Source organism: Microcaecilia unicolor, chromosome 5 (assembly GCF_901765095.1).
Source record: "Microcaecilia unicolor chromosome 5, aMicUni1.1, whole genome shotgun sequence".
In the NCBI taxonomy this organism is placed as follows: domain Eukaryota; kingdom Metazoa; phylum Chordata; class Amphibia; order Gymnophiona; family Siphonopidae; genus Microcaecilia; species Microcaecilia unicolor.
The window spans coordinates 233,690,492-233,715,830 of NC_044035.1; the positions used below are offsets into that span (position 1 = coordinate 233,690,492).

Genomic DNA, 25,339 nt, shown 5'->3' on the forward strand with positions numbered 1-25,339 from the left:
TCCTGAGTGGTGTAAAACGGGTAAACAAATCGATTTTTTCACTCTTTCAAAAAAGTACAGACTAGGGGACACTCAAGAAGAGCACATGGTACTACTTTTGAAACGAACAGGAGGAAATGTTTTCACTCAATGAACAATTAAGCTCTGGAACTTGTTGCCTGAGGATGTGGTAACAGCAGTTAGGATATCTGGGTTAAAAAAAAAAAAGTTCCTGGAGGAAAATCCATAGTCTACTATTGAGATGAGACATAGGGGAAAGCTACTACTACTACTACTAAACATTTCTAGAGCGCTACTAGGGTTACGCAGCGCTGTACAAATTAACAAAGAAGGACGGTCCCTGCTCAAAGGAGCTTACAATCTAAATAACGAAATGTCAAGTTGGGGCAGTTTAGATTTCCTGAGTAGAGGTGTAGTGGTTAGGTGCCGAAGGCAACATTGAAGAGGTGGGCTTTAAGCAGTGATGTGAAGATGGGCAGGGAGGGGGCCTGGCATATGGGCTCGGGGAGTTTGTTCCACGCATGGGGTGAGGCAAGGCAGAAAGGGCGGAGCCTGGAGTTGGCGGTGGTGGAGAAGGGTACTGAAAGGAGGGATTTGTCTTGAGAGCGGAGGTTACGGGTAGGAATGTAAGGGGAGATGAGAAGTAAGGAGGGGCTGCAGATCGAGTGCATTTGTAGGTTAGTAGCAGAAGCTTGAACTGAATGCGGTACCTGATCAGAAGCCAATGAAGTGACTTGAGGAGAGGGGTGATATGAGTGTATCGGTTCAGGCGGAGGATAAGACGTGCAGCAGAGTTCTGAACGGACTGAAGGGGGGATAGGTGGCTAAGTGGGAGACCAGTGAGGAGTAGGTTGCAGTAGTCAAGGCGAGAGGTAATGAGAGAGTGGATGAGAGTTCGGGTGGTGTGCTCAGAGAGGAAAGGGCGAATTTTGCTAATGTTATAGAGGAAGTAGCGACAGGTCTTGGCTATCTGCTGGATATGCGCAGAGAAGGAGAGGGAGGAGTCGAAGATGACATCGAGGTTGCGGGCAGATGAGACGGGGACGACGAGGGTGTTATCAACCGAGATAGAGAGTGGAGGTAGAGGAGAAGTGGGTTTGGGTGGGAAGACGAGGGTGTTATCAACCGAGATAGAGAGTGGAGGTAGAGGAGAAGTGGGTTTGGGTGGGAAGACAAGAAGTTCGGTCTTGGCCATGTTCAGTTTCAGGTGGCGGTTGGACATCCAGGCAGCAATGTCGGATAAGCAGGCCGATACTTTGGCCTGGGTTTCCGCAGTGATGTCAGGTGTGGAGAGATAAAGCTGGGTGTCGTCAGCATAAAGATGATAGTGGAAGCCATGAGACGAGATCAGGGAGCCCAGGGAAGAGGTGTAGATTGAGAAAAGAAGGGGTCCAAGGACAGAACCCTGAGGGACTCCAACAGATTGCGGGATAGGGGTGGAGGAAGAATCATGAAAGTGTATTCTGAAGGTACGATGGGAGAGATAAGAGAAGAACCAGGAGAGGACAGAGCCCTGGAACCCAAAAGAGGACAGTGTGTCGAGAAGTAAGTTGTGATTGACAGTGTCAAAAGCGGCGGATAGGTCGAGGAGAATGCTTTGCCCTGGGATCTGTAGCATGGAATCTTGCTACTAATTTGGGATTCTGCCAGGTACTTGTGACCTGGGATTGGCCACTGTTGAAAGCAGGATATTGGGATGGATGGACCATTTGTCTGACCCAGTATGGCTATTCTTATAACTCGGCACAGTGATCCCAACAGAAAACTTGTCAGTCAAATGGGGGGGGGGGGGGGGGGGGGGGGAAAATAACCTGGATTCCTCACTTCTGATGACTTCTAAAGCAGCCTACACAGAAGTTTCATCAGAGGAGGTAAAGCCCCCCCTATGACACACAAGGTTGCCTGTTTGAATCGCAGCTGGAGTGGATTCATAAACCAAAATAAGGAAGACTGCAGTGACAGAGAAAGAGGAGAGTGAACAGCAGGGAGCCCAAAGGCAACAGCCCTACTGCTGGCCTAAGTGGGAAAGGATGCTGGGGAGGAAATGAGAACCACAAAGTGGGAAAGGGAGAAGATGCTGGTGGTGCATGGAGGACCTGGAGTTGGGGGGGAGGGATGCACAGAGGTGCGCCTGGGTTTATAAAAATACACATTTAATGTGCATCTTATATATGTGTGAATATACAGTAATCAGGCATACAAGCAGGTACAACATTGATGGCACCAGGATAAATTCTCCCAAAGCTCAGAACTGGTGTAAAGTTCTGAGTATGTGCAACCTTACCCACACATCACAGCCCACTGAATTTAAAGCTCTGAATCATGTCTTGGGGCAAAGAGTGAAACTGTTTAATTGCCGTCTATGGGGAATACCTGCTAGAGGAAGAGTTGCTTACCTGTGCAAGCAGGACTGAATTATGGCACACAAGTGGGAGCACGAGTACCTGAAAAGTTTTCCTTACTACTGTAAATGGCTCAAGAGTCTGGGGTCTTTATCCCATGGCATACTGGTATACTCCCCACATTTAGCTTCACTGCCAATTCAACTGCAACAGTTATGTGAAGTTGTGTCTTAATGAATCTACAAATTGGTTACAGATTATACTTAAAAGGTTTGATTTTTTTCAAGAGGCTGGCTGCACAGGCACACAAGTCCACTACATATGAAGCCACTTTTCTTGTAGTAAACCACAGATCTAAATTTATAGAAGTTCTAAAGATAGCAGTATCAGCTCTAGGGTCTGCCTCCTGGTGCAGCAGAAAAAAACAACCTCCCTTGGAGATCCTCACTATAAACCTGAGTTAAGTTGTCTTCATGAAGAGATGAGTTTTTTTTTTTTTTTTTTGGGGGGGGGGGGGGGGGTAGATTTGAAGTGATTCATGTGATGTCTCTCGGGAATGTTCTGCAGATTTCTAAACTTTACAATACTGCCCGAGAACACTGAGGAAAAGGAAGTAAAGTCCCCATCCTGTGACTCAGGATCTAGATGAGATCACTGGTTCCTGAGAAATTATGGCTCTTTCTGCAACAGTTTAACTCACTCTTGTGGACTGAGTTTTGTGGCATAGCAGGACCGTGATACTCTCCTAAAATAACCTTTCAATATCCTTTGACAAGCTTATTTCACTGAAATGAGAACATTCTGGTATAAAGCAAACTAAATAGACTATCCATCACCAAAGTAACCAGAAATAGGTTAGCTGCTTTATCACGGATGACTTTGGAACCTTCTAGCACAGTAGTATTATGCCAATTAGCAGCTGATAGTAGCAAAGGGAGAGAATCACTGCAGGTGCACTTGAATATGCATCACAATTTGATGACTGCACTCGTCAAGAAGGGCCTCAATAGGACACTGGAGTTTTATTTACATCAGAAGTGTGAGAAGCTTATGAACAGATACACTATTTTCAAACTTCTTGAACTCTGGTATGACAACGATTATGGTCTTCTTCACTAAGATGACAGTGCTGTGCAACCACTATTTGTGGATTTTTCTAGTTCAGACCACTATGACCGCACTGGGAACTTCTGTGCTTCCAGTTATTTCATGATTGAACTTTGAAGCCACTGCATGAGGGGATGGAGGCAACACTGAGGAAGGACCATTTGCTGGACTGAACAGATGACTTTCATACTGAAGATTTTCTTCATTTTTAGGAGCCTCCCTTTTGCTTCCGTGCTCACAAGCTAGTCAAGACTATTATTCAGCTCATCCCATTTACAGCCCGACTAAAACCAATGGTTTGTTTCTGGCTGAAACTGAATCTGCAGCTGAAATATGTGGTTTGTTTTGGCTGGAACCAAAGCTGAAACCAAAAACATCATGCCTGGCCATGTACCAGAAGTCACCCCCCCCCGTGAGCATCCGTGGGCCCTACTTTAAGCCCTAGTGGTTGTCGCTTTGAGCAGCAGGCAACAACCCCACTGTTTCCTGCCCAGTGCCACTGCTGCTTTAAAATGGCTGCCAAGACTGTTGCAGGAGGTCCCAGCAGCCATACTAAGATTGGCACTAGAATAAGCAAGAGCAGCACCAAGCAGGACAGAGTAAGACTCTTTCCTCCTCCACTACATATATCACCAGGACAAGCCTACTGATGGTTATGGAGGTGGGGGGGGGGGGGGGGGGGGGGGGGACTCATTTCCATCGGGGGTCAGGTGGCTTGGGGGGAGGGGTGGAGAGTTTCAGTTTCAGCCAAAAATGCATCAGTATTTTTCAGCCAAAACCCAAAACTTGATTTCAAGCTCTGCACCTTAACGCATAAAATTATTTACGGTCTAGCTCTGGAATACATGATTCCTTTAATAGACCTCCCACCTAGAAATGCCATCAACACAGCCCGCATCTATCTCCAACTTCATTATCCGTCTTGCCGGGGTGTCAAATACAAGCTTCTTTTTGCCTCTACTTTTCACTACTCCAGCCCGAAGACTTGGAATACTTTACCTCTGAACCTAAAATCTCAATGTGATCACTACCTTTTCAAGAAGATGTTGAAAACGTTCCTTTCTGAAAAAACTTACTCCATTAGTAATTCTGCTGTTTAGTCACCCTAATTGCTGTTAGTGTTCTCTCCTAATTCTGCTGTAAAATTCTTGTGTTGTATTTCTCTACTTTTGTAATTCATGTAAGCCACATTGTGCCTGCATTTGTGGGAAAATGTGGGGTATAAATGAACCATAAATAGATAAATAAACAACTCGGTCAGCCTCTACATCCATCTACACTCATAACAGTCCTCCTGGTGTTGAACTAGACCCATACAAATACACAATATGTGGACCTCATTGCTGTCTCTCTTGCAGTGTGAGCAGGCCTAAGTCTGACTTTGCATGTGCCACAATCCTGCGATCTCAAAGCAGGAAATACATTTAAAAACAGATGATTTTAATAAAAATGTTGAGAAAGCTTTGTTTTTATGTGACTGTCAGGCAGATGATCAAAAGCCCTGCGCTGTTCCAAACAGCGCTCTAAAATAGCACTGGAACTGCGCAGGGCGCTATTAGACCTATGATCAGAGATAATGCATGCAAATTTAAGCAGCGCAATTATCTCTGATCATGGGGTAGAAGTGCGGGAGAATTGTGCCTGAGCATGCGCTCACACAATCCTCCCGCACTTGTTTGACAGGTCTGGGCTGGAGACCAATGAAAAGAGAAGAAAGCCCATCTTTAAATCGGAAGATGGAAGTCCTCAACTGCCCTTGTTGCAGGGACGGCCAAATTTCAAGGGCGTGTCGGAGGTATAGCGCCGGGGCAGTTGAGGACGTCTAAAATTTGGACGGTTCTGTGACGGGGCAGTTAAGGACATCCAAAATTAGATGTTTCTACGTCTTTCTCATAGAAAGATCCAAATTTTGGTTGTCCTTAACTGCCCATTACAGAAACGTCCAAAATTTGGACGTCCTCAACTGCCCCGTCACAGAACCGTCCAAATTTTGGACGTCCTCAACTGCCCTCGCTGACAGGTTTACTGTAGGGGGGAATGGGGGCCTGCCAGCATGCTGGACAGGGCTCACCATTCCTCCCCAATGATCTGCAAACCCTAACACCAGCTCGGAGCTGGCCTAGGGTTTGTCGCGGTCAGCGACCCAATCTTTGGTGTGTGTCGCTGATCACTGGGGGTGAATGCGTTAAGCGCTGATTAGCATGCATTTGCAAGCTACTTGTGCTAAGAGCCCTGTTTAGCATGCACTTGCATGCTACTTGCGCTAAGAGCCCTCGAGCGCGTTGTTTCATGCACTCGAGGGCTCTGATCATGGGGCGGTAGCTAGCAAACGCCAGCGCTAGTATGGCGCTAACAGCCTCTAGCACCGGAGTTTGCTTTTGATCATCTGCCTGTGAGCGATTGTGGGACTGCTATTTGAAAGAAGGCAGTGCGTGTTCAGAAATTTACACTAGTAAGGTTTAAGATTTATTGGAGCCGATTGACTATATTTCACTAACAGGGTTGTTTATAGTAACAGCAAATAAGTTCTGGAGAGCTGTTTTGTTCCGGTGTCGAACATCATCCACTTGTGTGCCTCATCAAATCCTTCTCAAATGGAGATAGTAGTATTTAATAGAAAATAAGATATCTAACAGGTTTCAATAAATACAAATACAGACGAAGGGCAAGAGATGAAAAAGGACTGGTGAAAGATTTCACAGAGTATGGTGGACACCTGAAACAGACTTTAGAGGCCGACTGAAACAAAACCAAAGTCGTGCCTACCCCCCCCCCCCAACGATGAAAGCCGCAGCCTCTTTGACAAATGAAAGATCACTGAGGGCCACCAGTCCCCCCCTTCGAGCAGCGCTGGTGCCAATCTCAATAGGGCTGCCGAGACCTCCCGTGACAGTGTCACGAGGCTAATGCAAGAAGTTTCAGCAGCTGTTTTAAAAAAGGTGGTGAAGGCAGCGGGCAGGAAATAGTGGGGGGTTCTGTCCGGCCTCTGAAGAGGCCTCTAGACCAGTTTTCTCTCAAATCTGGTCCTGGAGTACACCTTGCCAGTCAGGTTTTCAGGATATCCACAATAAATATGCATGAAAGATTTGCATAAAATGGAGGCAGTGTATGCAAATCAAGTTCATGCATATTCATTGTGGATATCCTGAAAACCTGACTGGCAAGGGGTACTTGAGAACTGGACTTGGGAAACACTGCTCTAGACCACCAGGGCTTGCCTACTGATGCTTGGGAGATCTTGGGGAGGGAGGGGGTTGTGGTTTTGGTCAAAATGCCCAGCATTTTCACCCAAAACCCAAACCTGCATTTTGGGCCATGCCAAAACCAAAACTTGGTCGGCCTCTAAAACTTCCAGAGAATAATGGCAGAATTCAAGCATGTATGAGGACAAGACCTTAATGGCATGAGAAAGTAGGAACTACCACTGACAGCACAAGAGGCAGACTGGGTGGACTAAAGTTTTCTAGGATGTACATTAGACATCTTATGCTTAGATTTTAAAGGGAAAAATAAATACTCAGAAACGGATGATAAAAATGAACTATTCCAACCTATATGCACAGAAAAATAGGAATACAGTAGAAAAATTTAAACACAAAAACTAAAGGAACGAATTTAAGAACATTAGAGAGGTAGCATAGTTACACAGCACACTGGTAAACGCCAATAAGATATCTAATATCCCTCCTAAAGAAAGTCAATTGTTCTTCTCAGTTTTCCTATCTACTTCAGTCTCTATAGCCGTTATGTTCTTTTATTAGATTGTTTTGTACACTGTTCTGATGTATCAAAAGGGGATCTGTCAAATTATGTAACCTGAATACAAGCGTTCACTTTGTACCCTTCTGCTCGGCACCTTCATTTAGAAAATGAAACTGCATGCTGTGATGTAGCAAGAATTGTAAAGGATTTCTTTTATGTCACATGGCTCAGTTGCACTACCAATTGAATCTCCAGTGTACGCTGCTCATGGGAAAAGTGTGGCATGTCAGAGCTGTGTTTACCTCCCTGCCCTTACCACTCTGATTTTCTGTGGTGTCTGCTTCATGGATCTGGTTGTCAAACCACATGTGGGCAACTGTCATTCGGTTCTGGGTCAGGGTTCCAGTTTTATCAGAACAGATTGTGGATGTGGATCCCAGAGTCTCCACAGCTTCCAGATTCTTCACCAAACAGTTTTTACGAGCCATACGTTTGGCAGTTAGTGTCAGACATACCTAAGAGACAAAGCACACTAATGCAAAAATTGATTCAGTGGAAACCTTCAATGAATTAATTTTACTAGCAAAGCTTAACTATGAAAATTAAGGGTCTTTTTACTAAGCTGCAGCAAAAATAGGCTTTAGTGTGCCTTTTCTTGAGCCTTTCCCACGCACTAAGGCCTTTTTACTGTGACCGTGAATACTTCAATTTTTTCCTAAATGGCCATGCACTAAATGTCAATTAGCATATGGCTTTTTTTTTTTTTTAATATTGCAGGGGCACTTACAAACACCTATTTTATAGGTGGTAAGGACTCCGGTATTATCTGTGCGCTAACCAGTTAACAAGTGGTAATGTAGATGGTCTAACTGGTTAGTATAGGAACATACACACCACCCCTGAAACATCCCTCAAAAAAATACAAAGAATTATTTAGTTCTTCATTATGCATGCGCTATTCTCAAAATACCATGGGACACTGTAGTCTGTTCCACAGTACTCCATTTTCTGCGAATTAGGCACACCTTAGCACCTAACGCAGCTTAGTAAAAGGGCCTCTAGATTTTGACTATAGAGTGTAATTTATCAGAGGACACCATTGCTTCCCCGAGTTATCTTCAGAACTGAGGCTCACTTTGGTCTCAACACTACAGCACCCATGAACAGCATGTGAGCATAGTAGAAGAAAAGAGAGACCATAACAACTGCTGTCTGAAGGCTTTTACCTGCAGTACCCAAAATAAGCTACAAATAAGATGTGCAAGAGCTCCACAGTAAGTGTTAGGGCCATAGGTGCCCAGTATAATAGGCTTGGGAAGAGCCCCAACTGTGACATTTCCCAGTTCACCTCCCACTGCCACTGATGCAGAGCCCAGTCTCTTCCCAGGTCTACGGCAGCACACCGGAAAAAGCAACGTGAAGAGGTGTGGTACCAGTTTCCTGCTCGCTGCCGCTAGCTGACAGTCACCTCCCTTGATGTAAACTTCCTGCATCAGACAGGTGTGAGACCGGGAGAGCTAGTAGAGGCGCACGTAGGAAGCTGGTCCCATGCATCTTCACATTGTTTTTGCCATTACTTCCAGTCTTTCCCCACTGAGGAAGGCTGTAAGAGGAAGAAAGTAGAGATTGACAGCAGGTGATGCTAGATTGGAGGGAGGGATGAAGAAAAAGAGGAAAAACATGGGGTAATGCTGGATGGGAGAGGAGAGACAATAATGGGGTAGTGATGGATGGATGGGGAGAAGACAGAGAAACAGGATAATGCTGGATGGGAGAAGAGACAAAGAATAGGGTAATGTGGCTAGAGGAAAAGAGATAGTAATGCCAGAAGGGGGGAAGAAAGACATGGGTGATGTTGATTGGCAGGGTGAGAGATACAGAGAGGTGACATTGGATGGCAAAGGGAGAGATGGAAAAGTAAATTAAAGACTGGGGAATAAGAATGGGAATGGGGGGCCTGGGTGAAGGAAAAATGCAGTAGATGTAGTGGAAAAAAGGCGATTGAATGAAATCAGAATCGACAGAGGCAGAAAAATAGAATACAAAGAAAAAGATCAGCGTCAGAGATGAATGCAATAGAGGAAGTAACGACAACAGGAGAGAGAGGAGAGAGGAGGAGAAGAATGACGGACATCATAGAATGAATGAAATCATAATGGATAGAAATCTGAAAGGACAGAGGCATTAAAACAGAACACAAAGAAAGATCAATGCCAGAGATGGATGTAGAGTGGAGGAAGCGAAGATGAAAGGAGAAAGAGAAGAACAAATGAACAGGACAACCTAGAATGAAATAAATCAGAATGGAAAGAAATCTGAATAGACAGTGGCAGAAAAAGATCAGTGTCGGAGGTGGATGCAGTGGAAGAAGTGAAGACGACAGGAGAGAGAACAACCACCAATGAACAGGACATCCTAGAAAGACATCTTAGAAGACAGGAAAGAAGTAACCAGAAACTGGGCCTTCACGACTGGAAAAAAAGTGACCAGACAACAAAGGTAGAAAAGAATTTTGTTTATTTAGGGTGAAGTATAAATTAAAATAAAAGCAAAACACAGAAAATAAGAGGATACCTTTTCAATAGACTAATTCAATACATTTTTGACTTGCTTTCAGAAGCCTAAACTTGACCTGAGGAAGGTGGTTTTGGCCTCTGAAAGCTAGTTAAAATAGGTGTCATCCCCCCACCCTATTTAACTAGTCTCACCATGCCACATCCCACCCCATCCTAGCCCCAGTCCCACCTTCTTTAGTCTCCCCAAACGTCCGAGTCACCGACTGTCTATGGCCCACACTTCTGCCTCGACAGTAGTGTCATAGCAATAATACAAATGCTTCTTGAAAAATCTCATTGTCTAAGACCAGCTCCAACATGTTTCAAGTTATATACAAGATATTTTTGCAGCAAGCCCAGTTTCAAGCAATCCTTCCATCTCAATGGGAGGAACCACTAGCTCATTTGTAACTTACGATACAATAAATACTTATGTTCTGCTGCAAACCAAAATAGCTGAGTGTGGAAAATAAAACTAGCTAGATCTAGAAAATTACATAACATTAAATATGTACCAACTTTCTAAACCTCTAGTAACAAATCTTAGACCTAATACTGAAAGGAAGGATGTTATGCTGTTTGATAAAGTATGTGGTGTAAAATCTCAAATTTTACCGACAGATAGCAAAGAGTCATAATCCTTGACCAAAAGGATTTTTTAAAAATGATAGCTCTACAAATTGAGAGAAATACCCTGTGCTTGACCCTGTAAGATTTTATGTGCTTGAACAGGAAGCCAACGCAGGCTGATCAATCTACATACTCCAAAAATCATCTTACACTACTACATTCTGCTTTATTTGGGTTGCTCTAAAAAGCCTATAGATACTATAGAATGTGACAGCTGTGGAAGAATGAATACTTGAAGAACAAGTTAAAAATGCTCTTACAGAAGTGTTTAATTCAATAAAGTAGACATTCTAAAAAATATTTCCACACTAAATATGTAATCTGCAATGTGATTTATAAATGTGGATCCAACAATCCCCAACACTCTCAAAGATTCCAATACAAATTCATACGTAATCTTAAATACAAGGATCCAAAGAATCCTACACAAATACAAGAAGGATCCACAAAGTTTTTAGTCTTTTAGAGTTAAGCTTCAACCAAAAATGATTTGCCCAACACTCCATCTTCCGAAAACAAGAATTTCTAACACACTGTCAAAGATACTGGAGAATGAACAAGTAATGTTATATCATCTGCATATGAATATAGGCTAACTTCAAAGGAAACAATCCCTTGAATAGAATTGGTTGAACATAATGTGTTTTATGTGAATTGTTTTTTTAGTATCAGATTTTTTATCGGATTACAATGTATTAATTATGATGTACTCTGTTCTAGGCAGAATATAAAACCAACCATAAACCACAATGCCTATTCCCCCTTACCGTGACTGTGGCAAGAAGTCCCTCTGGCACATTAGCCACAATGATCCCAATGAGGAAGATGACAGCCTCTAGCCAGCTGTATTCAAGTATGAGGGAAAGGATAAAAAAGAGACGCCCAAGAAGACTGCCACACCAGTGATGATATGAATGAAATGCTCAATCTCAATAGCAATTGGTGTTCGGCCACCTTCCAGCCCAGATGCAAGGGTAGCAATACGACCCATAACAGTGCGATCTCCAGTGTTAATGACAATACCACGTGCAGTGCCTGAAAAGAAGGAAAAGCAGATTCACATCAGTAATAACTGCTGCATGGCTCACATTCACTATAACTGCTGAAGATCAGTACATGTGATGATCATTCTACTGCAGTGTGAATGAAAATCTATTATATTTATTCATTCAGGTTAACTGCTTTTATGAAGAGATTCACACAAGGTGGTGTACAGCAGGTACAGTTTAACAGGAGAAAAAAAAACAAAAAAAACTTAGTTTTATTAACAGCGTAACATAGTAAAATGACCAAAAAGCATAAGTCAATGAGGTAAACTTCAAAATGGCAAATTAAAACCTATTAATAGGACTAACACGAAGCAGTATCAGAAAGATACACATTTAACAGCACTGTAGAACAAGAGGCTGATCACATTTCAGTTTTGGCGCCGAAAAAGATTTGATCTTTCAGTTTCAGCCAAAACGCTGGTGTATTTTTGACTGAAACCAACACTAATGTGCAGTCTACAATCCCCATTCCTCCACTCCTAGACTACCACTATAGGCCTGAGCGCCCCCCCACCCCACTGCCAGGCCTGCCATATCTTTGGTGGTCTAGAGGATCAGTAGCGATCCACAGTTGTTGCCTTGCATGTCAGCTCCAATTTCAAAATGCTGCTGGACCTCAAGCAATAGGCCCCACGAGATGGCTACCGGGACCTCCATTGGCAATTCTGTCAGCAGAGCTGGTTAGGTGCAGGAGAGACGAGGATGCTCCTTCTCCCTTTGACCAACAACTGGGGGCAGGGAGCGGGCAGGCAGGGCCCTTAGACCTACATCTAGGTTTCAAGAGAGAGCGGGGCTTAGACCTAGCCATTGTACTAACCATTAGGCTACTCCTCCACACAAATGAAACACCTTACTATGTAGCTGAGGGGCCAAGTGCAGATTATAAAGAAAGTCAATTGAGATAAATAGATGGTTAGCTAAACCGAAGGCATGAAGCTGGTCAGAATAGCAGCAGCACCACCTTCAGAAGAAATGTGACAAGCTGCTTAATTCTGATAGTTAAAACCTGAGCCGTATTACCCACCTTCCACACAGTTGGTAGAGAAGAAGGCAATGTTCCTAGTCTCCAATGGGTTTTCATTTGTGAAATCTGGTGAACGGGTCTGAGGCTCTGATTTCACCAGTAGTGAGGAGTTATCCACCTATTGATTAAGAATGTTGGAGCAGAGAGGCAAATATATTATAGGTAAAATACCATCTTGTATTTTCTTCTCTCATCCCACAAACATACAATTCACCCAATACCTATTAGTCCCCTTTTAGGTGCAAAATTTTGCTTCACTGCCAATTAAAAAAAACAAAAAAAAAAACACAAAAAAACATCAGCTGAAAACAACTACTCTACAGAATAGCCCAGAGACAGGTTGTGCATCATGAAGTTCATGTACCTTGCAACCATGAGCAGATACGATCCTGAGATCTGCTGGTATTCTGTCTCCTCCTTTAACTTCCACCAGATCACACAGCCACAACTGCCTCTGCGTTGATGCACATCTTCTCCCCGTTCCGGATCACAAGAGCTTGCTGGGAAGGATGAATCACACAAAGACTAATATTTTTCCATTTACTCACTCTTCCATCCACTCATTCATTCTGGCCCACCATGGATCTCTACTTCAATGCCAACGAAGACTAAGTAGTAGCCCACAATTTTTATGAATTGCTCCACTATTAAGTTACACGAAGTGCCAAAAATATTTCAAACTAGGAAACACACGAGTATTAACCATTATTTTCCCATTACAGAAGCCACATTATATAATTCTTATGTCAACCACTGCTTTACAAAGGAACTATTGAATTGACATTTTGGTGCCTTTGGGGATGGATAAGTGTCAAACGCCCACAAAGAATTAATGCTCATAAGGATGAGATTTGAGTTTCATTTGGAAAACGAACCTCTACCTGACAAACTTCCACTGAATGGAGATGGTTAATACGTTTGCCAAGAATACTTTAAACATTTGCCATGCCCTTTACTTTCAGCTCAACCGAGGGTACCAGGTTCTTGAAAGATTCCATGATCCTTGAACTCTTTGCTTCTTGGTAATAAGAGAAACATCCAGTGATGATGACAAACAGCAGCCAACACAACTCCAAGATACAACTGCAGGGAACAGACAAAACTGTATGAGAATTATTCATGACCAGGTGTTACTTAACCAGAAGAGGAAGCAGCAAGAAATGTCTTGCTAGTTAGGATAGCACAGACTGTACTTAATAGCACAAATGTTTACATCCAATGGTTTCAAGATACCAGAAAGCGACAGTAGTAGCAAGTCTTTCTGCCCCCTCTCACCTACCCCCTACTGTCTAAGAGAAAAATGCATTGCCTCAGCACATCCCACTTAGTATTTAAAAATAAAACTGCCAAACAGGAATTACTACTCAGTATTGTGCAGCTAACAGGCTACAGAATGTTGTCTAGACAAAAAAAAAGTGACTTCACTTTAGGGATATCTATATAAATAATTCTCACCTCCAATTCTGAAGCTCACTGTGTGGCAGGGAAACACTGAAGCCCTGTACTGTTGTAGGCTGTCAGCACCACTCACTTTCACTCATACACCCGCCCTCAGCCACGCCCCATCCAGACATAATTCGCAACCCCAACGTTCTAATGAAGCCCCAAGCTCCTCCCCACTTCCATGAAGGGTTCGTTAGTTCGTGGTGGTGAAGCCTCTCCACTGACCATGTCTCTCTGTCATGTCCTCGCGTCGAACGTGATGACGTCGAGGGCGGAACAATTTCGATGACCGAAGGAACGCAATGGAACGGCAGGAGTTGATGACCGAAAGGAACGCAATGGAAGGGAGGAGTAGGGAAACACGCGGAGCCTGTTTCCCTACTCCTCCCCCTGCCCTGACACTCAGCTGCCAGTGCGCCGACGAAACCAAAATGGCGCCCAAAATGACCATACAAAAACGGCACAAAACCGCTTCGGGGGGGGGGGGGGGGGGGGGGGGGGGGGGCAGGCAGCCAGAGAGACTCAATGTCGGAGGGTGCAATGGAGGGACTTACACTCATGCCGTCCCGCCAACACCTCAACATGGATGCCAGCGCCTCACAGGTTTGCCTTTCTTTTGAGTGTATGGCCATGACAGCTGCGCGGGGCAGGGAAACAGAAATTAACCAAATTGCCTTCCTTGCTTACACTGCACTACTATGCCTTACGTGTCTACAGAGGGAAGGGAGGACCACATGCAACTCGGAGGGCACACAGGGAGAGACCGGGGGAGGGGGGAACCTTGCTAGCGCCCGTTCATTTCACACAGAAACGGGCCTTTTTTACTAGTCAACAATTCACCTCAGAAGAAATCCAAAACCGAGCACAAGTACCATGATCAGAGTTTTAAAACCTGCTTAAGAGCACTGCCACTTGCCATTTCCTCCAAACACACTTACATTATCATTGAGGGGTCTTCTTCAGTTGCAACTAGAATACCATAAGCCAGAAAACAGAGGACAGCTCCATCCACAGAAGCATGGAGAAACCGCCGAACAGCTGTTTGCAGAATTTGATCCATTCAGGAGTAGTAGGAGGAGGGGTGAGGGCATTTGGACCATCCCGAGCCAAGATCTCTGCTGCACGAGCAGTTGTCAGACCCTAAGGGGCAGGGGGGAAAGGGGGGCACGGGTAGAGAAATACTTTATTCAAATCAACAAGACAGAATAAAAAAAAGTGTTTCCTGGGTTATATGATAGTATCTGTTTCTAGTTCAAGTCGATGAAGATACAACCATCCTCTGAGATTAGATAACTGCTAGGTTTGTGATCTCATTTGATTGACAGATTCGTCAAACTGAAGAGTTTCAAGCAAACCAACACCATACAGAAGCAAGGTCAGTCTACCAACACCTTACCAAGATAACAGCAATACCAGTGAAAAGAGTAGAAGCAAGAGTTAGCACAGGAGCTATGGACCTAAAATTTCAAAAGCAGTTTAGTTTGAAATTAAACTCCTTCATGTGTATATTGGACGCATTGTGTACAGATATATTTTAAGCTTTACTTTTGCACATTTTTTAGGTCCATGGGAATCTGTTTGAAAACATGGAGGAAAGCACAAAGCACATGGGAAAAGCGGGCTTCTGAAACACTTCCACAATGGGATCCCCAATATGGCGCAGAGCTGAGGTCATCTATCAATGAGATGAGGAAGTTCTTCCGTCATAACCAGACAACCAATTCTTACTCTCATCTGCAGAAAGTTCCCTCATGACCAGAGAGTCACCCTCCTCCAGACCTCAAAACTATTCACTCTCTCATGCTGTTGCACCCCAGCCCCCCTGCTATGGAAGGAGACTCTGGACCAGGCACACAGCCAGACCCAACTTGGGGGGTGGGGGGCACTGAGCCCAAAGTGTATAGGCACATTTTGCACCTGCTGCTCTCCACCCCCCACCTCAACCCCACAATACCTGGGCTGGCGGGGTCCCCAACACCTGCCAGCAGAAGCCTTTCTCCAGCACTGCTCATTACCACGTCGCCTGCCCAGTTTCCTCCCACGGTGTGTGAACAGTATGGAGGAAAACTTCTGCTAGCAGGGCTTGGGGACCCCCACCAGCCAACCAAGCAGACCTTGGGGGGCCCAGGCCCCCAAGGCCCTACTGTGGCTACCACTGCTCTGGAACCCATACTGCTCAACCATGCTCTTTTTGCCCACCCCCCCCCCCTTTTTTTAACAGGTTTTTTTTTTTCTTCTCTTTTCAGGGTCCTCTGCAGTGGTCCTGGGGTGGGGGGGGGGGTTGAAAGAAGAGAGGGAACCCCCCCCCCCCTTTAACTGCCAGAGACCCTGAGAAAAGCTGGATCCCTCTGGACTCAACTAGGGTAAGGTCTGTGAACTAAGCCCTAAGAGCAAATACTGGCCTAAAGGACAACCTCATGGGATGCAGGCCATAGCCTGTTCCCTGGGATCAGGCTTGCAAGAAGAAATCCTGCTGCAATCCAACTTGCACTATCTGCTGGAGGTAGAAAAATAATGAAAAGTTCCAGGCTGCAATGATCCTTATACTGGTGATTTCACTGAAGAGTTCAGTTTCTCTACCTCCATCAGTTGGAAGGAGGGCACAAGCCATTGGTCTAGGACTGGGTTAAGAAACCCTACTCTCAGGGAACCCCAAGCCAGTCTGGTTTTCAAGATATCAACAATGAACATGTATGAGATAATTGCATAAAATAGAGGCAGTGCATGCAGATCTCATATGCACATTCATTGTGGATATCTTGAAAACCAGATGTATTATAGACAATTTGGTGTATCATGAGACTACACCAGTCATTCCCAAACCTGTCCTGAGGAAACTCCAACCAGTTAGGTTTTCAGGATACCCACGATGCCTCCTTGGTATGCAAACCTCTCATGCATATACTACACAGATTACCATGCTCTAAAACGTCTTTGCCCAATACAGGAAAATTTGTGGCAATGCTTGCTAATTATTCAGTCATTGCTTCTATAAAGAGGATGATAGTGGGCTGTTTCCAAGAATCCTAGTAAAAGTTACAATTAGAGAAAGGCTTTAATACGGGAACACAGGTTTATTCATACACCCAGTCTAAAACATGCATGTATTATAACTCAATGGAACAGGCATATAAAACTTTTCAAACAGATTCTAAAAGCAAAAGGTACATAATACACTCTTTGTGGCAACTTTTAACATAGTAGCCTAATGTACATACCCGACTCAGGTCAGTCCCAAACTTTCGGTGGAGCTCATCTAGGGAGAGTTTGTGATCTTCCTGTAAGATGGGAATGAACAAAGTTAGAAATACGTCATTTGTTACGTGCACAGGAAGGCACTGGGGTTTAAAATCTCTTGAAATTTTACAAATCCACATAAATGATGCAGAGGAAAGAACTGCCTCAAAAGCGACGACAGCTGACCAGAGAATTTTAAAGTAAAAGTTGTCTGCTTTGCCTTGTTTCTGTATTTCTTGCCACCATTTGGCATTTACCGACTCTCCCACAGTGACATACAAATCCTTTTCTGACTTTAGTTCACATGCTGGGCCCCTTGTGACATGAGACATGACAGCAGAGGTGGTCCACCAGTTCACCCAAACATTTACAATTTAAAAGGAGAGTGGTAAAACTAGGAGGGAAAAGTTCATTAAGATAAATGGAATTTATCAAGTGCAGGAAGGGATGTTAATTCACAACATTACTTTTTTTAGCCTATGAAAGTAGCTTGGTTTATGCTTCAATATGTCAAGCTAAACAGATTAGTCCCAGTAATTAATGTAACTCACGTCAAACAGATTTATTGTACTTGAATACTCATAATGCTGTAAGCTGCCTTGAGCATTACTTAGAAAGTAGGACTTGAAAAATCAAAAAATCTAATTATAGAAATATGAAAATCGTTCAGCCTTTAATAGTCTGTTGCTGGAACATCTTGTACATTTAACACGGAAGCCCTCACCAACATTTTTCTCCTTCCATCTACACCAACACATCAGGCCAATGATTTAGCAACCACACCATCTTGGACTCTCAACAGCAGCTGATCCAGATCACCTGAAATACTTGGCCGATACTAATGGGGAGATCTTCTCCCAACTGCTCACTCAGAGCCGGTGATCCTTAAGATTATTTGGATCTGTCTTCCAGAAACAAGTTAAAAGGAGAAATTAGACCTTACCTGCTAATTTGCTTTCCTTTAGTCCCTCTGGACTGGCCCAGGATTGGACTGATGGGTTATGCACGCCTACCAGCAGGTGAGACTGAGAAAAACTCTGACTCTGGTGAGCCAATAAGAGCCCTGGTCATGTGACTGTAGCCTCAGTATTTGAATAACAAAGCAGAAAGGAAAAGAAAAACCTATATTCTGTGCCATAAGGAATTCAAGCAGCCAGAAAGCACAACATAAACAGGCTTGAACTACGACATAACTGTAACCGTGGGCTCACCAACAACTCGGAACAGAGCTGAGGTATGGCCAAATATGTACAAATGTATGCAACTCTGCAGTTGTTTAATTGCTTCAACTTTTTTTTTTTTTTTTAACCACAATATAAACTGAATACAGTAATACAGCCTTTAGCTTACAGAAGCAGAATTTCCTTAAACTGTCTAACTTGCAGAACAGCTCTGTAGCGGACAGTTGAATATATGTACACAGTAATGCTGGGAATAAATCAAGGGAGGGGGGCCTGGGCCGGTCTGGAGGAACTAAAGGAAAGCAAATTAGCAGGTAAGGTCTAATTTCTCCCTTACTTAGCGTCCCTCCGGACCGGCCCAGGATTGGACTGATGGGACGTAACAAAGCAGTAGTCCTAAGGGAGGGACCCCAGCAACCCTGCCGTAAGTACTCGGGATGCAAAGATCGCCTCCTGGCGCCGGTGGATATCCAGCGGTAATGCTTAGAGAAAGAGTGGAGAGAAGACCAAGTCGCCGCCTTACCAAATCTTCTCCGGCTGGCACCAAGGAGCACTCCGCCCACGAGGCTGCTTGCCCTCGTGTAGAATGAGCTTTAAGCGCCTCAGGAACTGATCTGCCTGCTAAAAGATAAGCAGACGCCTATCATCTGTTTGATCCACCGCGACAACGTGGGCTTAGAAGCTGACAACCCCTTGTGGTGACCAGCAAAAAAAAGAAAGAGACGATCCGAACGCCGGAAGTCCTTTGTAACTGAGATATCGCTTCAGAACCCTCTTAACATCCAGAGTACGCAACATCCGCTGCTCTTGCGTTCCCGAGGCTGATCCTAGAACCGGAAGAAACACTGACTGGGCCATATGAAATCGAGATAGCACCTTAGGCAAAAAGGAGGGAACCGGCTGAAGCACCACTCGCTCTTTCGAAAATTCTAGAAATGGAGATCTGCAGGAAAAAGCCTGCAACTCCAAAACCCTTCGAGCTGACGCAATAGCCACTAGAAACACTGTCTTAAGTGTCAAATCCTTTAAAGAACAGTCTTGTAAAGGCTCAAATGCAGATTTCGTTAGGGCCGATAGAACCAGATTAAGATCCCAAGAGGGAAAAATCGATCTGACTGGTGGACGAAGAAGGAGAACCCCCTTCAAAAACGGGTTACCTCGGGAAGACTCGCCAAAGACTTCCCCCGTATCCTACCTATGAAACAGGAAAGAGCTGCCGCTTGAACCTTCAGAGAAGAAAAAGACAGCCCTTTATCAAAACCTCGCTGTAGAAAATCTAAGACCTGAGCCACGGTCGCAGGAAAAGGTACAATCCCTGTCTCTGCACACCAATCCTCAAAAATTCTCCAAGTGCGAATATAGTTCAGAGACGTGGAGCGTCGACGAGGACCGCAGCATGGTGGAAATCACTGTCCCCGAAAAACCTTGCTTAGTCAAACGGGCTCGTTCAAGAGCCATGCCGTAAGACAGAAGCGAGTTGGGTCTGGATGTGCCACTGGACCTTGTACCAGCAAATCCTGGTGCACCGGAAGGCGAAGAGGAGACACCACCGCCAGACGTTGTAGATCCGCGGACCAAGGACGTCGAGGCCAGTCCGGAGCCACCAAGATGACCGGCCCCACGTGCTCCTCGACCCTTTGCAGGAGACGACCTATTAGTGGCCATGGAGGAAACGCGTAAAGAAGGTCGGAGGGCCACTGCTGCAACAGGGCGTCCACTCCTGCCGCCTTTGTATCTCTTCGGCGACTGAAGAAGCGAGGAAGTTTTGAGTTGAGGCCGGAGGCAAACAGATCTATGACTGGAAGTCCCCAACGTTGTATGATCAACTGAAACGCCCAATTGCTGAGAGCCCACTTCCCGGGATCGAGAGTGTGGCGACTGAGGAAGTCCTCTTGGACGTTGTCTACTCCTGCTACATGTGCGGCTGAGATGGCCGTGAGATGAAGTTCCGCCCACGCGAAGAGTCTCCGCTTCTCGAGACAGAAGACGACACTTCGTTCCTCCCTGACGGTTGATGTAAGCCACTGCCGAGGCGTTGTCCGAGAGAACTCGAACCGCTTTGCCCTGCAAAAGAGGACCGAAATGCAGCAAAGCCAATCGAATCGCCCTGGTCTCCAGAAAGTTGATTGAACTGCTTCCAACGGAGACCAGAGTCCCTGAGTCCATTTGTCCAAACAATGAGCTCCCCAGCCTCGGAGACTGGCATCTGTCGTTAACGGTATCCACTGAGGAGGCTCCAACGGCATCCCTACTGTGAGATTGTTCCTTCGTAGCCACCAAAAGAGAGAGCTGCGCTCCCGGGTGCGCAGCTGCAACTTCGTCAGAAGAGAATCTGTTTGAGCCGACCACCGAGACAGAAGGGACCACTGAAGAGGTCTCATATGAGCCCTGGCCCAAGGAACTACCTCGATCGTGGCTGCCATAGAACCGAGAACCTGAAGATAGTCTCGAGCACAAGGCACCTTCCGATGCAACAAATTCAAAATCTGAGACCGGAGCTTTAGAATCCTGTCCTGTGGTAGAAAAACTCGACCCCTTGCAGTATCCAAGGTGACCCCTAAATAGTCTAGTGACTGAGAAGGAACCAACCGGCTCTTGGCTATGTTTACTACCCAACCTAGGGACTGCAGGAACGATACCACTCGCTCCGTTACTGGACAACTCTTCTGATAAGACTTCGCCCTTATCAACCAGTCGTCCAGGTAAGGATGAACCAGAATCCCTTCCTTCCTGAGGGCCGCTGCCACTTCAACCATCACTTTGGTAAACGTGCGAGGAGCCGTTGCCAGGCCGAAGGGCAGGGCGCGAAACTGATAATGCTGTCCTAGAATCGCAAAGCGTAGATACTTGTAATGAGCCGGACGGATAGGAATATGTAAATAGGCCTCTGTCAGATCTAATGCTGTTAGAAACTCTCCCTTGCGAACTGCTACTAGGACTGATCGGAGGGTCTCCATTCGAAAACTGGTAACCTTGAGAGCGCGATTGACAGCCTTGAGGTCCAAAATAGGACGAAAGGAGTCTTCCTTTTTGGGAACCACAAAATAAATGGAATACCGGCCTTGCCTGTATTCGGAAGGAGGAACCGGAGAAATAGCCTGAAGATCTAAAAGCCTCTGGAGAGTCTCTAGAACTGCCCGCACTTTGAGAGGAGAGCGACAGGGAGACTCCAGAAAGGCATTTGAAATAGGCCTTGCGAATTCTAAGGCATAACCGTCTCGAACAACTTCCAAGACCCACTGATCTGTGGTAATGTGGGCCCACCTCTGATAGAACTGCGAAAGACGAGCTCCTACAGGGACCAGAGGAGAGGCCCGCGCACCTTCATTGTGAAGCACGTGATGGGGAGCAAAAAACTCCCACCTGAAATCTTCCTGCTCTGCGGTAACAACCAAAAGGACTGAATTCTGTTAGAAATCAAGACCTCTGAGGAGGCGGCACTCTATCCGCTAGAAAACTACGAAAAGGTCTGAATCTACCTCGTCCAAACAAGGCCCCTCGCCTAGAAAAACGAGGCCTATCTTCCGGGAGACGAGGTACCTTGGAATCCCCTAGAGAGTGGACTAACTTATCTAAATCCTCACCAAACAAAAAAAAAACCCAAAAAGGAAACTTACTTAACTTAGACTTGGAGGCCGCATCCGCCGATCAACCTTTTAACCAAAGAGAGCGGCGAGCCGCAACCCCCAAAGCCAAAGATTTAGAAGAAGCTCTCAACAGATCGTATAGAGCATCGGCGAGAAAGGCAGATCCTGTCTCAATCTTTGCCACTTCCAAATCTATAGTTGAAAGATCATCAGAGGATCTATCTAGAACTCTCTCCGCCCAACGAAAACAGGCCCTAGCCACCAATGAACCACAAATAGCCGCCTGCACTGCCAGAGAAGAAACCTCAAAGCTATGCTTCAAAAGGGAATCTAACCGCCTGTCCTGGGTGTCCTTAAGCGCCGTGCCCCCATCCACGGGAACTGTGTTGCGCTTAGTAACCGCCGAAACCACAGCATCCACTACCGGAAGCTTAAGAAACTCTCTACCTCTGGTCCTGGATAAAGAGAATTCATAGATCTCGTTGGACGAAAAGCAGCATCCGGGACCTGCCACTGCGCTTTAATAACATCCCAAATGTCCTCATGCATGGGAAAAGATTTAGTGGCAGCCCTAAAGCCCTTAATTAACAAATCAACCTTACGAACATGGGAGGGAGGAGGCTGGTCATCAAAATGTAAAATGGAAGAAACCATGTCAATCAGATCTTGCAAATCTTCCTTATGAAATATTCTAGCAACCGAGGGATCTTCCCCTTGAGACCCAGGCAGGGTGTCAGGGTCTAAAGCAGGAGAAGACTCCTGTTCAACCAAATCAGCAAGCTCTGCCTCGTCCTCTAACAAGGGCATATCTAGATTCTGGCCTGGAAATACATCTGCTTGTAACTCACCCACTCTAGGCCTTTTAGATGGAGGAACAGCACTGACAGGAGCCCCTGACATTGTGGGAGCAATAGAAGCCCCTGACGGAACTGCCCTGGAGCCTCTCGCTGCATCAGAAAGGCCTGGTACATTTGAAGGACGAACTCAGGGGGAAACCCCCCTACCTGAGTAGCGTCGGAACGTACCAGGGCCTCCGCATTCGACTGCCCAAAAAGCGCTGAAGTAAAGGGGCCCGACGCGCCAGGCGAGGCAGAAGGAGCAGAAGACAAAATGTCCGCCGTTCGCGCCTCTTTTGCAGCAACCACATCCTGACAAGCTCCCGAGGTCTCCGCACTAGGCGCAAGCGACTGCGACAGCGAAACTGTTGAAGCAGACACCAAAACCGGCGGAGGAAGGGGACTTTCGGGAACGTCAATCGCCGTACAAAATTTACAAACTCCAGCAGCGTTGACCCCCCTACGCTGACACACTGCACAACGCTTCAGCTTTTCCGCCATCCCGGACCGCGGCATGCACGCGTGTGCTAGCGCCAACGCAGTTCGCGCCTTTTTTCTTTTTTAACAAAAGAGTCGTCCGACGCTCAAGAAAATTAGAAAAATATATACCAGACCAAGGCTTCGCTTTAGAATCTCTTTTTTTTTTTTTTCCTTTTAAACCACAGACACAACAGTACTCACCCAGAAATTGAAATCAGAGCTGCTTGCTCGTTAGGTCAGAGGGGAACCACACTTGCTAGACTTTACTTTGATATCTTCTCTTTTTTTTTTTTTTTTTTAAATTACTGGCTGCCTCTCCCAGAGGTCATACACCTTTACAGTGAAAGGGTAGCCCTTCCCTTAGATATTGAAATTTAACCTGAGATTACAAAAGGGAGATGGGGAGGAAAAGGGGGTAGGGACTTGAGACACCCGAGTTTTACACCCCAGAGGCTGCAAGCACAGCGTCTAAAATCCGTAGTTATAAACAGAATTTCCTTAGCACAGAATCAAGAAGAAAGAATAAAGATTATAAACCAAAGCTATCCCACAAAGAGAGACTAATGGCTCACGTCCTACCTGCTGGGAGACTGAGAAAATACTGAGGCTACAGTCACATGACCAGGGCTCTTAATGGCTCACCAGAGTCAGAGTTTTTCTCTGTCTCCCCTGCTGGTAGGCATGCATAACCCAACAGTCCAATCCTGGGCCGGTCCGGAGGGACGCTAAGGAAATGGGTTTTGACACCACTATAGGGCTAGCTTTGACCAGACTTTTCAGCAACAAATCCCAATAATGTATTTATGCATGAACACAAATTGATTTTAAAAACTGGTGCCAGTTTCATGAAACTTCTTTCTTTGACCTTTTCTAGTTCTGCTGTATTTCAGATAGGATGACAAGAACTGTGCAGATTTAAGGTGTAGTTAGACCATGGGATGCAAGCAGAGGCAGTTTTTGCATTTCTTTTCAGGTAATTCTTAACTGTATTTGCTTTGACTGCTGTTGTACACCAAACAATGACTATATATTGACAATGATTTCAACATCCTTTTCCTCTGTAGTAACTCCTCACATGAACTCCACATTGTTTGCATATAGTTAGAGATATTTTTCTCCTTGTACACTTTGCACCTGCCTATGTTACAGGGGCGTAGCCACGGGCGGGCCCGAGTGGGCCTGGGCCCACCCAATTTGGGGTCAGGCCCGCCCAGCAGCACAGCGATTCCGGAGGCTCCGGTCCCCATCATCATCCCTTCCCCCGTGGCGTGCTGCAACTTTCATCCTCATTTTCCCTCACCCTCACAGGTCCGCCCAGCAGCGATTCCGATCGCAGGCAGCTTCTTCGGCTCGCACACGCTGCCTGCCGGCTGCCGCTCAAATCTCCTTGCAGCTACTAGCAGCGCTAACCCGGAAGCCTCTCCTCTGAGCTTCCGGGTTAGCGCTGCTAGTAGCTGCAAGGAGATTTGAGCGGCAACCGGTAGGCAACGTGTGCGAGCCGAAGAAGCTGCCTGCGATCGGAATCGCTGCTGGGCGGGCCTGCGAGGGTGAGGGAAGATGGAGGTGAAAGTTGTGGCACGCCACAGGGCAAGGGATGATGGGGAAAAGATGTTGGAATGGGGGAGGGAAGAAGGGGACAGCAGCTGCACGGGGGGGGGGGGGGGGGGGGAAGGATGGAAGGAAAGATGCTGCACAGGGAGGAGGGAAGATGGAATGATGAGGCATGGTGGGTGGGGGAGAAGCTGCATGGGGAAGAAGGGTGGAGGGGTCAGGAAGGGAGAAGTCTTGGCTGCATATGAGGTGGAGGAGAGGGAGACATGCTGCATAGAGAGGGGATAGGTGGTGAGAGGGGGAGAAATGTTAAACATAGGGGTGGAGAGGAGGGCAAAATGGTGGGCATAGGGGTGGAGGGAAGGGAGAAATGTTAGACATGCTGGTAGAGGGGAGGAAGGTAGATATGCTGTATGGGAAGGGGAGAGAGACGTTGGACAGTGGGAATGAGAGGGGGAGATAGACATGGGGGTGGATGAGAGGTACACAGTAGGTGGTGAGGGCCGGGGGGAAATGCTGGGCCATGGGGGAGAGGACTACTACTATTACTATTTAACAGGAATGAAGAGAGAAGGGGCAGGAAAACATAAGGCTACCATGGTGGGGTGGGGAGGG

General features: G+C 45.9%; 1 protein-coding gene across 1 annotated transcript in view; it reads right to left on the minus strand.

Moving 5' to 3' along the window:
- ATP1A1 (ATPase Na+/K+ transporting subunit alpha 1) overlaps positions 1–25,339 on the minus strand; it is a 142,562-nt gene that overhangs the window by 55,912 nt on the left and 61,311 nt on the right. The window contains 12 exon segments of the mRNA XM_030203883.1: positions 7,468–7,666; positions 11,104–11,204; positions 11,207–11,371; positions 12,410–12,527; positions 12,774–12,851; positions 12,853–12,909; positions 13,378–13,461; positions 13,463–13,492; positions 14,791–14,801; positions 14,804–14,860; positions 14,863–14,992; positions 17,071–17,130. Coding sequence (XP_030059743.1) covers positions 7,468–7,666; positions 11,104–11,204; positions 11,207–11,371; positions 12,410–12,527; positions 12,774–12,851; positions 12,853–12,909; positions 13,378–13,461; positions 13,463–13,492; positions 14,791–14,801; positions 14,804–14,860; positions 14,863–14,992; positions 17,071–17,130 — 1,090 coding nt within the window.